Consider the following 15,796-nt stretch of genomic DNA (forward strand, 5'->3'; position numbering starts at 1 on the left):
TTTGATACCACTTAGTTGTCACTTTTGCCTTATGACCCGGTGCTCCGTCATGTTGGTCAACAGACTGTTCTTGGATGGTTGGCAGAGGTTGCTCTCGGTTGATGTTTGGGTCCCATTCTTTATTCATGGCTGTGTTCTGAGCCCTGCACTGCCTCGGCTGACATGAATGGTCTCAGGATGCTTTACTGCTGGCCTGACACAGGACTGATGGTCACCGTTTCTTTTTTCTGGATGCCCCAAACAATCCGTAAGGGGATTCATCAGAGACAATGACTTGACCCCAGCAGTCGAATCTCAGAATATCAGTCTGTCCCTGATCTTTTTCTTGGCTTCTTGACACCCACCAGGCCATCCTCCAAAAGTCTTTGCCTCCCTCACACCTGCCATTCCTGAGCCAGCTCTGCCCTGGTGGTGCCCGCAGCTGAATCACCTTTAGGAGACGCTCCTGTCGCTTGCTGGACTTTCTTGGGCGCCCTGACGCCTTCTTCACGTCTCTATTGTAACTCGATCAGCGTGGCAGAGTGACCTCCAGCCTCGTCCTCGTTGACACTCTCACCCGCGTTGACGAGAGGCTCACTGAAATGACGTCAGCAGGTCCTTTGGTGGCAGGGCTGACGTGCAGTGTTTTTTTTTTTGGGATTCAGTTCATTGTCATGGAAAAGAGGGATTTTACAATTAACTGCAATTCATTTGATCACTCGTCAGAACTTTCTGGACTAGATTCAAATTGTCATCATAAAAACGGAGGCAGCACACTTTGTGAGAATTCATATTTGTCTCATTCTGTAAACTTGTGGCCCCGACTGTATGCTAAAACTAGCAGCAGCCCCAGCACTGCCCCCTGCTGGTCACCACTCTTAACATCAGCCAGTTCTGATCAGGTTCCTCGTGTCAACCCATTTTCTGTGTCTGAGCCCATTCTCCATCCACACACCATACCCTCAAATGCCACTTCTTTTAGTTTGATGCCCACCCTCTCTAACGTGTGGCGCCCCACCACATGCTTTTTGAAAGTCATGATAATTAATCTCGTATGCACCTCTCTGCTCTTATCCTTTTGTTGCTTCCTCGTAGAATTGCAGCCTGTTGGTCAAACGCGACCTCCTCGTCTGAACCCATGCTGACTGTCCATTGGCACTCCAGTCCTTGCCACCTTTTCCTTATTAATTCCTTCCATTAAGTTACCTGTGATGCATGTTAAGATTCTGGCCTAAATGTGACCAAATCGGTGACCGAAAGAAGGAGACGCAGCAGACATAGGGTCGCCATATAACGGCACAACAGGTCACAACTGTCACTCGTAAGTCCCGGCTTGCCTTCCCAGTCCTTCTTGTGAGTGACGGCGTGGATGTTCATTTTGTAGGGGAGGATGATGAGCAGAGCGTAACTCATCGGCTGTAATTAATCGGAGGAGTGAAGTGGCAGCGGCGGCGGTGCTCCTAATGTGTTGTTTACGCTTGTTTATCTCTCACCGCCTCCTCTGTGGGCCCATCGCCTTCCAGGCGGGCGCCGGGCCTGCTGTCGTGTGGCTCTCGTGGAGGGAGACGGCGGCCACATCGAGATTTGAACTTTTAACTCACAGAGGGCTGCGGAGGAGGCGATGGAGCTCTGTGGCTGAGCAGCGACTTGGTGGATTTGAGCCCGGATGCAGAGGGTCTGCAGATGATGGACGGGTTTCACCTGGGGGTCTGGAATGAGACGCCTAGTGGTGTAGTGTTACGTTATTTGATGACCCAAATGTTTTAGTCTGCCTTCGAAGGACACTGCCTTGATTTATATAGCGCCTTGCATAGACTGAAGGGCGGGCTGGGGAGACGGAGCAGACAGGAGTTGGAGTTGAGCTGGGGGTCTGCTCACGGACACACAGATCAGAGCACAGGGTGGGGGGGGTGGTAAAGGGGGGCTTCTCAGTAGCAGTACTGTGTGTGTTTGAGGAGTGTGTAACTCTGTGTCTTAAACGTATTGTGTCATGCTGTGTGTGTCATTGACTGCTTCACTCCTCTAATGTCTGTGTGAGTGTGATTGGAAATGGGGGAGCCACTCTCAGGGTGGGCTCTGTTATAAAAATATCTGTGCACGAGTGTGTAACACTCCAGTCTGGAGTGAGGCTTTGAAAGTGTGCAACCTTGGTCTGCTTGTGTGGTTCTATGAGTGTGTGTGTGTGTGATACACACTTGTGTGGAGTGGACTTGCTTGACTGGAAGAGTGTGTGCTCTGTTGTTAAATGAGTTAAGTGTATATGTGTGTGTGTCTGTGTATGTGTCACTCTGTGTGTGTGTGTGTGTGTGTGTGTGTAAAGAAATGTGTTTAAAGTGTGTGTGTGTCTGTTTCTTGTAACATTTGATGTATTCATGTAACTCTGTACACGTGTGCTGGTGCATACAAGAGTGCACGTAATTAAGTGCTTCATCAGTGACGGGGTGTGTGTGTGAAACTAAGAAAATGGCTTCAATATTACCTGAATAATGCCTTTGATTCTTGTAAGTCTAAGCATTACCCTCCGATGACGGCGCCTGGCAGGGACTGAAAACTCGGGAATTAAAACTACTTTATGATACTGTATGTGATTCATCTTCTCCCTTTGTGGATCTCCAGCTGTAATTATGCAAACCGTATCACAGACCTTAGATTATATATATAATACAGGTGCTGGTCATAAAATTAGAATATCATGACAAAGTTGATTTATTTCAGTAATTCCATTCAAAAAGTGAAACTTGTATATTAGATTCATTCATTACACACAGACTGATGTATTTCAAATGTTTATTTCTTTTAATGATGATGATTATAACTGACAACTAATGAAAGTCCCAAATTCAGTATCTCAGAAAATCAGAATATTGTGAAAAGGTTCAATATTGAAGACACCTGGTGCCACACTCTAATCAGCTAATTAACTCAAAAGCCTTTAAATGGTCTCTCAGTCGAGTTCTGTAGGCTACACAATCATGAGGAAGACTGCTGACTTGACAGTTGTCCAAAAGACGACCATTGACACCTTGCATAAGGAGGACAAGACACAAAAGGTCATTGCTAAAGAGGCTGGCTGTTCACAGAGCTCTGTGTCCAAGCACATTAATAGAGAGGCGAAGGGAAGACAAGATGTGGTAGAAAAAAGTGGACAAGCAATAGGGATAACCGCACCCTGGAGAGGATTGGGAAACAAAACCCATTCAAAAATGTGGGGGAGATTCACAAAGAGTGGACTGCAGCTGGAGTCAGTGCTTCAAGAACCACCAGGCACAGACGTATGTAAGACATGGGTTTCAGCTGTCACATTCCTTGTGTCAAGCCACTCTTGAACAAGAGACGGCGTCAGAAGCGTCTCGCCTTTGGACTGCTGCTGAGTGGTCCAAAGTTATGTTCTCTGATGAAAGTAAATTTTGCATTTCCTTTGGAAATCAAGGCCCCAGAGTCTGGAGGAAGAGAGGAGAGGCACAGAATCCACGTTGCGTGAGGTCCAGTGTAAAGTTTCCACAGTCAGTGATGGTTTGGGGTGCCATGTCATCTGCTGGTGTTGGTCCATTGTGTTTTCTGAGGTCCAAGGTCAACGCAGCCGTCTCCAAGGAAGTTTTAGAGCACTTCATGCTTCCTGCTGCTGACGAACTTTATGGAGATGCAGATTTCATTTTCCAACAGGACCTGGCACCTGCACACAGTGCCAAAGCTACCAGTACCTGGTTTAAGGACCATGGTATCCCTGTTCTTGATTGGCCAGCAAACTCGCCTGACCTTAACCCCATAGAAAATCTATGGGGTATTGTGAAGAGGAAGATGCAATACGCCAGACCCAACAATTCAGAAGAGCTGAAGGCCACTATCAGAGCAACATGGGCTCTCATAACACCTGAGCAGTGCCACAGACTGATTGACTCCATGCCACGCCGCATTGCTGCAGTAATCCAGGCCAAAGGAGCCCCAACTAAATATTGAGTGCTGTACATGCTCCTACTTTTCATGTTCATACCTTTCAGTTGGCCAACATTTCTAAAAATCCTTTTGTTGCATTGGTCTTAATTGATATTCTAATTTTCCAAGATACTGAATTTCGGGACTTTCATTAGTTGTCAGTTATAATCATCAACATTAAAATAAATAAACATTTGAAATACATCAGTCTGTGTGTAATGAATGAATCTAATATACAAGTTTCACTTTTTGAATGGAATTACTGAAATAAATCAACTTTGTCATGATATTCTAATTTTATGACCAGCACCTCTATCTATCTATCTATCTATCTATCTATCTATCTATCTATCTATCTATCTATCTATCTATCTATATATAATATATATATATATTATTCTCAGTCATTCATGTCATCAGTCAGTCATTGTCCAACCCGCTATATCCTAACACAGGGTCTGCTGGAGCCAATCCCAGCCAGTACAGGGCGCCAGCCCACCACAGGGCACACACTAGGGACAATTTAACCTGCATGTCTTTGGACTGTGGGAGGAAACCCACGCAGGCACGGGGAGAACATGCCAACTCCACGCAAGGAGGACCCGGGAAGCAAACCCAGGTCTTATTACTGCGAGGCAGCAGCGCTACCACTGCGCCACCATGCTGCTCACATATATAAAATCCAGCGTATATACAGTATGTCTGACTGCTTTTCACGAGAAAACTACTTCACAGATTTAGATTTTAGTTTTTTTTCTAGAATTTACTTGAACATTCCGATTGATTTTGCGACTTCTCTCATCGTGCTAAGTATCAGAGTTCGCTTGCAGGAGCGATATACTGTATTCGCGCTATTCCGTGACTGAGGCGGCGGGCCAAGGGGAGGAGGAGGCGGCGTGACGTTAGGGGCGGGGCCCTCCTCACTCACGCGCCAGTCTCTGTTCGAGTCTCTCGACCTCTCGCGACGTTTTGGAGCGGACTTTGCCTCCGCTTCGCTAGCGATACCCGTTTGTTTATTGATTTTGAAAGTTTGTCCTGTTTCTGTACTAGCAGCTGGAGCTGACGGGAACAGCTAGTATATTATCTATCTATCTATCTATCTATCTATCTATCTATCTATCTATCTATCTATCTATCTATCTATCTATCTATCTATAATATAGTGCCTTTCATTTCTATCTATCTATCTATCTATCTATCTATCTATCTATCTATCTATCTATCTATCTATCTATCTATCTATCTATCTATATGGGTGTGGGTGTGTAGAACAAGGTGTGTAACACTGAACTCACACGCAGAAGGTGTTGTATTTAAGAGTGTAGCAGATTCAGCCTGTGTGTGTGTGTGTCCTGTTTGTGCATTAGTGTGTCACTCTGTATAAATGGAATTGTGTAATTCTATAGGTGTGTGTTACTATGAACACGGGTAGTGTGTAATTCTAGGTCTGTCAGGTGTGCATGTGTGTGCTCAGGTGTGTAAGCGGTCAAATGCTTGTGTTTGTCCAAGTGAGTGTGAGTGTTATTTATGGCTTCTCATAAGCAAAGTGGGTCTGCCTGTGTGTGTCTAATTGTGTCACTTTGACGTGTGTAATACAAGCTCAGTGTCCGCTGTTGTCTTTCTTATCTTCTGGATCGGGTGGTCGTGGGTCACAAGTTGGTATTGTTTATGCTGGAAGATGGTCACGAGGTGAGTTCAGGTGGGTCACACAGTGGGCCACAGGGGTGGCTGCTCCTTGATTCCCCAAATCCCCCCCCGGTGACGATTGTACTTGACTCTCCTTCACCTGGGGGACCACCCCCCGCTCTTACAATGAATTCACATTAGCTGACCCTCCCTGGTGTGTTGATTAGACTTAGGAGGACATCCAGATAATCACGCTGGCGCCATTTAATTCACCAGGGGGAACCTAACCAAGCGCATATATGATGGTGAGTCATGTGGGATTTACCCAGGGGGACGACGACACCTCCCCCCTGTTGGGCCTTGAAGACACTTATATTGGGGGGGTCGCAACAATATAAAAAAAAAAATGGCAAACCACTGGTGTGAGTCATAAAATGAGTGTACTTGTGTACCTGAGTGTGCAGCACAAGCCAGTGATCCCGTGAATAAGCACAGCGGGGTCTGCCTTTGTGTGTGCAACTGTGTATTTGATTTTATAAAAAGGCAATGGTGGAGTTCTGTGTGTGTCACTAGATGGGCGACCGCTCTGTTTGTGTGTGATTAGTTCAGTCCAGATGTGAGTCACCGAGCGCGTCAGCCTGTCAAATCAAGTGATTCTGCCTTTGTGTGTCCAGTGGTGTGTTTGTTAAAGGGGGTCACTTTGTAAAAACACAGTGGTGGGCTTCTTTGGTTGTGTGTGTGTCTGTAATTACAAGCTCGGCGTGTAACCAGGATGGTGGCTTCTCAGTATGTGTGACTTGTGTCTGGTCCACCATCAGTAGTTATGTTAAAGTCTGCGTGTTTACCTGGCACAGGTGAGTTTGTCTGCACAACTTTAATAAACCCCCAAAGTGGAGACGAGGCCGGGCAGCGGGCAGGAGTGGCTGACGTACACCAGCTGGCACTGACACACAGGTGTGTGTGGGGGGGGGGGGGGGGTGGCAGCGTATCGACACTTTGATGTTGAGACCCCAAAGATGCTTCAAGTTACATTCTGATTGGCTGGTGGGCCTCCATGGGCCCCTGACTTATCTCTTTCTTCATTCTCACTTGTGCCCCCGCTGGTGTCTCCTGGTACTACACCACATTAATTGGTCCTGCTCTTCCCTACCGTCTCTCCTACTTTCCCTTTTGGTGGGCACACAGGGTCTCTTCTGTGTCCACAAAACTGGGATGTTGACCTGAAACAAACACGGCCTCACGTTCCACCATCCCACAGAGAGGTGAGTGTGTGCCCCCCGAGTGTCTTTGCGTGTGCCGCTCGAGGCGCTGAGCTCTTAATTACAGTGCATTACTGAAAGCTCTGTTGGTTTTCTTTTCTTTTTCTTTTCCATTTTTCTTCTAGTTCTTTGTAGCCTATTATTAGTAGGTTTTGTGAGGGGGGGGTCACAATGGGGGGGGCTCTCTTAGAGCAGGAGGCCGTCCCTGTTTCTTTGTCTGATCTGTTAGGCTCATGAAGCGTTGCTCGTCTGTCATGCCACCTTTATCTATTTATAGCGCCTTTTGCCACAGCCTACGACAAAGCTTGATATTCATTCAGAAAATCAAAGATGGCATCCACTGAGCTGTCCATCTGCTGCCACGTCTGGGGTAAAGTGCCCCTCGAATGCCCAAAGGACCACCTGTAAGGGGGAAAAAGAGCAAAGTGAGCAAAACCCAGAAAAATAAGAACTGAAACACCTGAGGTGGACCCTCCTAGACAGATGCCAGGTCACCCACCTAGTGTGGTGCGGCTGACCGCACTGCCCAAGCAGGCGATGTGTGGTACGAAAGGAACAAGACTCGGATAGAGCGTGCCCGAGTTCTCCTTTGGCACAACTGGCAAGGGACACTACTGTGCAATCCCCAGGGCCTGAAATGAAATCCCACCGCTGCCACCTCAGGAAGGGCAGACAGATAAGAGGATTGGGGGGGGGGGGGGTCACCCTGAGTGAATTCTGGGTATCCAGTCGTCTTTCTGGCTCGGATCATAAGTGAAAGTTCGTTCCAAGCATGTCGCATGCAGAAATTGGTGCTGGCACCCGGGCGTACTGCACTTGTGATCTCCACCAGCTCCACAGACCCACAGCCATCAGTGGAGCACAGATCATTAGCTCATAAGGGGCAACTCCGAGCCCCCCATTTTGAGTCCAATTAGTGTTCTCCTAAAGATAATAAGGTGTGTTTGTATCTGCTCTAATTGAAGCTTGGCACAAAGGAGACAACTCCTGAGCGTTCATGTCTCGTTTCCTAATTTAGCTCAACTCCTTGAGGTAATTATCTTGTCCCGCTGGCTTAGTTTATAGACTTGTGCCGAAAATGTTCATTTCCATCCTAATTTTAAATGTGCACTTTTTTAACCATTGATACTCCTGAGCATCATACACAAAATGGAGTCTTACAGTCTTTTTTTTTTAATTTTATATAGTGCCTTTCACAGAACGCACACTCGTGAGGCACTTTACAAAGCAAACAGGAATCCAATTTAAAACAAACCCAAAGAACTTGAAGCACATAACAGGCGGAGTGGTGGCTCTGAGGCTAAGGATCTGCGCTGGTATCCCGAAGGTTGCCGGTTCAAATCCCCGTCACTGCCAAAAAGGCCACTGCTCTGCTGGGCCCTTGAGCAAGGCCCTTAAACCTGTAATTGCTCCAGGGGCGCTGTGCAATGGCTGACCCTGCGCTCTGACCCAAGGGGTATGCGAAAACTACCAAATTCCCAATACAAGAAATTGTATAAGGCGAAATAAAGAACAAAAAAAAAACATCGCTCCAGAACTGAGCAGGAAAAACACATGTGGCTTTTTAAAAATTGCCAAGCCGCAGCGCCTGATTTTGTCCACTGGGTGGCGCCATTTCGAGTCCTCCCTTCTCCTGCTCCTGATGAGAACTGAAATGCCAAGTTTCCCAATTTATATTTTAACAGTGTGTGGTCGTCTGAGGGAGCGCTCATTCTTTTGTTTTATATAGTGCCTTTCAAAACACCCATCCATCCATCCATCCATTTTCCAACCCGCTGAATCCGAACACAGGGTCACGGGGGTCTGCTGGAGCCAATCCCAGCCAACACAGGGCACAAGGCAGGGAACCAATCCTGGGCAGGGTGCCAACCCACCACAGCTTTCAAAACACCCAGTGACTTAATAGAAACTAAACATACAAAAAAAAAAAACCCTGGCAGGTAAAATCGGTAGTTCGGCAGAGCATGGAGGACCGGCAGCCTTTGTGGCTCCAGAATCCTGGGTTCAAATCCTGCATGTGTGGAGTTTTCATGTTCTCCCTGTTTTCATGTGCTGGGTGTCCATTATGTAAGGTTAATCGGTGACACTGAACTGTGTGAGTGGGCCCTACAGTGGACTGGCACCCCCGTCCAGGTCCATCCCACCTTGTACCCAGTGCTGGGAGGATAAGCACAAGTTCACCAGCAACCTAAACCGGATAACTGGATTTTTTAAAATGGATGCATGAAAGTCACCAGTTAGACAAATCCCACCTGGCTGACCCTCACCTTATGTTCTGTGATGCCAGGGTAGTATCCACCATCATGATGCCGAATTGGATAACCCAGACTTGAAAGTGTTTAAAATTGATGAGCCACAGCATGAAGTTATGGGAAAGAGTAGTGGAAGCTCAATTAAGAAGTGAGGTGATGATCAGTGAGCAGCAGGATGGTTTCATACCAAGAAAGAGCACCATAGATGAGATGTTTGCTCTGAGGATGTTGATGGAGAAGTTTAGAGAAGGAGTTGCATTGTGTCGTTGTGGACCTGAAGAAAGCAAATGACAGGGTGACTTGAGAGGAGCTGTTGTATTGTATGAGGAAGTCGGGAGTGGCAGAGAAGTATGTAAGAGTTGTACAGGATATGTACGAGGGAAGTGTGACAGTGGTGAGGTCTGCAGTAAGAGTGACGGAGGTGGGATTACATCAGGGATCGGCTCTGAGCCCTTTCTTATTTGCAATGGTGATGGACAGGTTGACAGACGAGATTAGACAGGAGTCCCCATGGACTGTGATGTTTGCAGATGACATGGTGATCTGTAGCGATAGTAGGGAGCAGGGTGAGGAGACCCTGGAGAGGTGGAGATATGAGAGGACAAGAAAGAACGTCAGTAGGACCACCAAGACAGAACACGTGTGTGAATGAGAGGGAGGTCAGAGGAGTGGTGAGGATGACGGGAGTAGAGTTGGCGAAGGTGGATGAGTTTAACTACTTGGGATCAACAGTACAGAGTAATGGGGATTGTTGAAGAGAAGGCAAAGAAGATTGTCCAGGCAGGGTGGAATTGGTGGAGAAGAGCGTCAGGAGTGATTTGTGACAGACGGGTATCAGCAAGAGTGAAAGTGAAGGTCTACAGGACGGTAGTGAGACCAGCTATGTTATATGGGTTGGAGATGGTGGCACAGGAGATGGAGCTGGAGGTGGCAGAGTTAAAGATGTTAAGATTTGCATTGGGGGTGACGAAGATGGACAGGACTAGAAATGAGGACATTAGAGGGTCAGCTCGGGTGGGACGGGTGGGAGACAAAGTCAGAGAGGTGAGATTGCGTTGGTTTGGACATGTGCAGAGGAGAGATGCTGGGTATATCGGGAGAAGGGTGTTAAGGATAGAGCTGTCAGGGAAGAGGAGAAGAGGAAGGCCTAAGAGAAGGTTTATGGATGTGGTGAGAGAGGACATGCAGGTGATGGGTGTAACAGAACAAGATGACGAGGACAGAAAGATATGGAAGAAGATGATCCGCTGTGGCGACCCCTAACGGGAGCAACCGAAAGAAGAAGAAGAAGAAGATTTGAAAGTGACTGGCATCATGTCTAGGGCTGGTTCCTACCTTGTGCCATGTGATGCCAGGATAGGCGCCATCTCCTTGACTCTGAAATGCATTAAGTAAATTTGAGAATGGAAAGGATTTGGAAATGTCCAGTGTCCTAGCCAAGGTCTTATTCCTGCCTTGTACCCAGAGATGCCAGGATGGGCACTACTCCCCGACCTCGGATTGGTGGTGGTGGGATTCTGACAGCTCTGTTTTTTTGTTTGTTGTTTTTTTAAATCAATTGATGTTGTTGTTTTTTCTTTTTTCTTCTCTTTCTGCAGGACATACCAAGATTAAAATGATCTGAGGGCCACGACTCGAAGAGTCCCGTTTAAGATGACACGAACCGACCCGCCTGACATCCTCGTATCGACTGTGTATCGAGACATTACAGTGCACCCAACCTCGACCCACGCCAAGCCCTGCTCCCCATCCAGACCATGTGATAGCCGCAACGCCAGCACGCTGGAGGACAATCAGGAAACGTTCAACAAACGGCACTGTCGCAGCTTTGACTTCCTCGAGTCACTGGACGACCTGCGAGCCTCGGGCACCTCCATGGAGTATCCATACTGGAGGGCCGACCGACAGACGCTCAACCCGGAGGTGGCCTGGAATGCCCTGAGCCAGCAGGGCCACCTGCGCTTCTCCTCCCCAGATCTGTTCAACTCCAAGGTTCCCCTGCCACCGGCACCCGTCGACGCGCATCATGCTGCCGGGGAGGAGAAGAAGAGGACTCGTTCAAGGAGCGCCCCCCGGGTCAAGACGGCCTTCACCCCCGTGGCCATCGAGGTCTCCCCACCACCAGTCAGAAGAGGTAGAGAGGCCCAGCGTGGCACCCGGGAGGCCCACCGGAGAGCGGAGGCGTCCCCACACCGGGAGGCGTTGTACGCGGCAAGCCGGGCTATGATGAACGAAGTGCACCCCATCAAGCTCCAGCCGCAGCGGGGTGAGTTGAGTCGCTATTCGCCGCTCTTTGTGCCCGACTGCCTCCTCCAGAGCCACCCTGAGAAGCCCGCCACGAGCCCTCACGTCCGGTGCCGTGTAGACATCAAGCCGGACGAGGCTGTCCTGCACCACGCCGGAAAGAACAGCAGGTCCAGCAGTGTGAGAGCTGAAGTGCCATGGCAGCGGTATTCGAGTGGAGGCAGCAGGGGTCTGACAGTGCCCCCTGGTTTTCAGGCACCCAGCTCCAGGACGCCCACACCCACTGACTCCTACAGTGGAGACTACAAGCAGCTATACCCGCTCAACAGTGAAGGCTTCCCTCCAGCGGATGTCTTCCTGCAGCAGGTGCCCTCGTCTCGAGATGAAAGGGACTATGCAGGCAGAGAGCAGCGGGCATACTCCAGCTCCAGTGTGCCAACCAGCTTTTTCTACACAGAGGACACTGGGAGGCACACGACGCCAGCCATCACTGTTGGCTCCATATATAGCGAAGATCACCCAACCTATGCCAAGGTGGATCAGAGTGCACGCTGGGTGCACACCCTGCCACCACGCTCGTATTACACCGATGAGCCAACTCGCTATCCTGTCCAGAGCTCTTGCGCCAAGCCATATTCGGCCGGCGATCCATTCATCGTTCAGACACCACCCTCCAGGTTGTACTACGGAGATCCGCTCCAAAGCTACCCGGTGCAGTCTGTCCCTTCCAGAATTTTCTACACCAATGAGCACATTGCGACTCCGCCGGAGCACCATGTACCCTCCAGGGCTTATTACACAGAACATCGGGCAGCATATCACCGGCCCCGAATCCCGCAACTTCATTTCAACGACTGGTATGCCCCTGACTTGGCCCCAGGCTATGCCACCCACCACCCTACCTCTCAGTTACGTATCCATAGACCCCGTCCAGATGCATCGCTGCCTGCTTGGTACACCTCCAGTGGCACCGACCACCACAGGCTGGGCACCGACACCCGATACTACTCGAAATCGTGGGACAACATCCTGAATCCAACTGTCCAAAGGGAGCAGCCGGTACATCGGGGCCGCAGCTATGAGAACTTGCTGTCCCATGGCACCCGCGCCCTCTCTCCTGATGAGCGGCGCCAGCCAGTGGTAGTCAACCTGTCTAGTTCACCCCGCCGCTACGCTGCCCTCTCTCTGTCGGAGAACTCGCTACTGGAGAAGGTCTGTACTGACGGATCGAGGAACGGTGGCAGCCGTCTGTGGTTTGTCACTCCCGAGATCACCATTACCGACAACGACCTCCACCCCAATGGCTCCGGGAAAAGTCATCTGCACTCCGCCCACTGGGATCGGCCCAACAAGGGTCCCGCCCAAAACGCCCCTCATCAAGATGCGCCATCTGCAGTTCCCAATTCTGCCAAAGACAGCCAGCCTGTCCGGAGCTCCTCGCTTCAGCAGAGCCTGGAACAGCTGGACGAGCTGCTGGCTGACTTGGTCATCGATTACAAGCCACCCGCCAGCCGGCGTCCCAGCGAAGACCTTCTGGGCCAGTTGAAGAAGCTGATTGATGAAGAGGAGGTGGACCCTTCACGTCAGCGAGAAGCCAAAGCCGAACAAGAGCCTGCACCCTTGAAAGTGCAGCCTGCGCCAGCCAAGCTGTGCCCACCAGAGAGCAGCTGCGATGGCCCACTCAAAACCCCAGAGGAGTGCTCGCCTGACCAGAGCACCGATGAGGATGACACCATGATGTGCTCCAACAGCAAATGCCGCCGAACCGAGACCCTCTTCAATGCCTGCCTCTACTTCAAGTCGTGCCACAGCTGCTACACCTACTACTGCTCGCGGAACTGCCGGCGCGAGGACTGGGACACCCACAAGGAGAGCTGCGTGTACGGGCGCATCGGGAGCGTCTGCCGCCACATGCTGAAGTTCTGCCGTGAGAACGCCGAGGTCCACAAGGCCTTCTCGCGCATCGCCAAAGTGGGCTTCCTTTCCCGCGGCCGGGGGCGTCCTCTTCTTGGGCTTCCCCAGTCCGGGCTCGTCAGACAACTTCCTTCAGTTCGGCCTGGAGAGCCTCCTGATGTCGCCGACTTACCTCTCGCTACGGGAGCTCGACAGCTACAAGGACAACCTCGGCAACTATGGCAAGGAGCTCCAGGACGCCGGCAAAGAGTACGACCCCAACGAATGTTTCCTCCTGAATGTATCCATTGCTATCGGGGAAAAAGTGCCTGACGGGCCGTCACCTCGAGTCCAGGCTCCCACCGTTAGGAAGTATGCCAAGGTGGCGCTGGCCTCCTCCAGCCCAGAGAAGAAGATCTTCAAAAAGGAGAGCGAGATGGAGACCCTCATCCTCACCCCACCCCCCGGCATGGCTGATATCGATCAAGACGGGGAGGAAGGCCGCAAGGCCAGGGAGATCTGCTTCATCAACATCCAGCGCGAGCTGCGCACCCGGGGGGTGTTCCTGCGCCACGAGTACCCCGCCGTCTATCAGCAGCTCTGCGACTTTGTGGAGAGCAATAAGAGATTCACGCCCACCACCATTTACCCCCTTGACAAGAGGACTGGCAAGCAGTTCATGTGCATGATCATGGCAGCCTCGGAGCCGCGGACGCTGGACTGGGTGGCTGCACCGAATCTTCTGGACGACATTATATAGCGGAACTCTCTGGAGGCGTCTTCTTGTTTCATATCCAGAGGTGTATTTTGCTATGGAGACGACGCACCCAAATAGTATTATTTGTCCTCGGAGATCAAGGCCAAGTGTTGTGGCGGATGCGGCGTTCATCCGGTCCACCCGTCCAAATACCCTCGCACCCCACCCCTGATTCATTTATGGCATTTTTGTTTGGGTGTGACCAGAAACCAGGAGACCAAATTAAGAGTCTCAGGATGTTTCCATGACAACGAAGACTGGGCACGTGTGCCAATGGGCCCTTATTCTGCACCCGTTTGTGGATTTCTATTCACGCCAAAAAAAAGAGCTTCTATGCCTATGCCCTCAAAATGTCATTATGTTTTATAGTCTCGTAATTTTATAAAAAGGTATAGATTAATATTGAAATCTATTTTTAGTTCATTTAGGGTGGCATGGTGGCACAGTGAACACGGGTTCAAAATCCCGGGCTGATCACTGTGTGGTCGTTTGCATGTTCTCCCCATGCTCAGGTTTTCTTCTATGGCTGATAAATAGGGCACACTGATTGGAAGCTCTAGATTGGCCTATCATGGATCTGGAAGGTTCTGGAAACGTGTGAATGGATTTGCGATTAGCTGTTAGGGCTGCTACCTTGTAGAGATACAGTCACGCTTCAGGCAGTGTGGAGGTTCTACGTTCTCCTCATGTCCACAGGCTTGGACCACAGTGGCTGAGCCCATCTGGACGTTGCATGTTCTCCCAATCCTTAGGTCTCCCCAAAAGGTGAGATCAATTGATTGGCAGCACTAAATATGGGACACATTCTGACCTTCTGTGATCCTGGAATGGATCAAGAAACTTCTGTATGGATTTGTGAATTTAGGACAACATCATGACGCGGTCAGGGTTGAAAATCCCAGCGTGATCGTCTTATCAGGTTGCATATTCTCTTAATGAGGTTGAGCCGGTGTGGATGTTATACATTCTCCTTATGTCCACGGGGTTGGACCAGTGTGGATGAACCCAAGTGGATGTTGCATGTTATCTCAATCCTCAGGTCTCTCCCGAAAACCAGATACTGCAAAACAGATGAGTAAGACAGGAAGTTTTGGTGGGAATCCACCCCGTATACCTGAGCTTTGCGCAAGTCTGTAACTGTAAGCAAACACCAAGTGAGTAACCACAAAGGACTGATACAACAAGAGAAGAGTGGCGAACTCATAGTGGATAGGGAGGAAGAGGCGGGGCTCCTGAGCTGAAACCGGAAGTGAGGTCAGGACCTGGAGTTGTTGGGAGGTCTCTGGAGGCGGGACTGGAAGTGGCATTAGGGGGGATTTCCCTTCTGGGAGTCCGCAGAGCAAAGAGAAGAAGGCCTTAGTGCACACTGTCAAACCCCTGGTCTGGCGTAACCACCCTCTTAGCCAAGCCCATTGACTGCTTCCCAAATGCACACCTGTGTGACAATACATTAAATGGCAACACTAAACTGGCCCAGTCTGGGGACACATTCAGGCCTCTAACCAATCCAAAAGGTTTCAAATGGGTTTGTTCATTTAGGGCAACACCAGTACAGCATCTTTTAGGGGTCTGGGTTCAGATCCCAGTGGGGTGATTGCCCATTCTCCTCGTATCCACAGGGTTTTCTCCTCCTCCTCCTCCTCCTCTTCCACCTCAATAACAAGCTTTGTCCAGCAGGGGGGCACTTTTTCCCCCCCTTGGGGTGTGTTTCTTAATGCAGAACTGACTAGAACCAATACCATCCCTTTTGTAGTCATGGTGGGAAATGATTACAAGAGCGAAATATGGTACAAAAATGAATATACGTATTTAACTTTAAAAGATAACATTCACTTCCAGAATATCTTCTTCTA

At 49.7% G+C, this 15,796-nt stretch overlaps 1 protein-coding gene across 1 annotated transcript in view; it reads left to right on the top strand.

Annotated features, from left to right (window-relative positions):
* ajm1 (apical junction component 1 homolog) overlaps positions 1-13,947 on the top strand; it is a 31,203-nt gene extending 17,256 nt beyond the window's left edge. The window contains 2 exon segments of the mRNA XM_028808662.2: positions 10,648-13,288; positions 13,290-13,947. Of these exon segments, the coding sequence (XP_028664495.2) occupies positions 10,703-13,288; positions 13,290-13,946 (3,243 nt within the window). The 5' untranslated portion in view covers positions 10,648-10,702 and the 3' untranslated portion in view covers position 13,947.
* The last annotated feature ends 1,849 nt before the right edge of the window (positions 13,948-15,796 follow it).

Source organism: Erpetoichthys calabaricus, chromosome 9 (genome assembly GCF_900747795.2).
Source record: "Erpetoichthys calabaricus chromosome 9, fErpCal1.3, whole genome shotgun sequence".
NCBI classification, from domain to species: domain Eukaryota; kingdom Metazoa; phylum Chordata; class Cladistia; order Polypteriformes; family Polypteridae; genus Erpetoichthys; species Erpetoichthys calabaricus.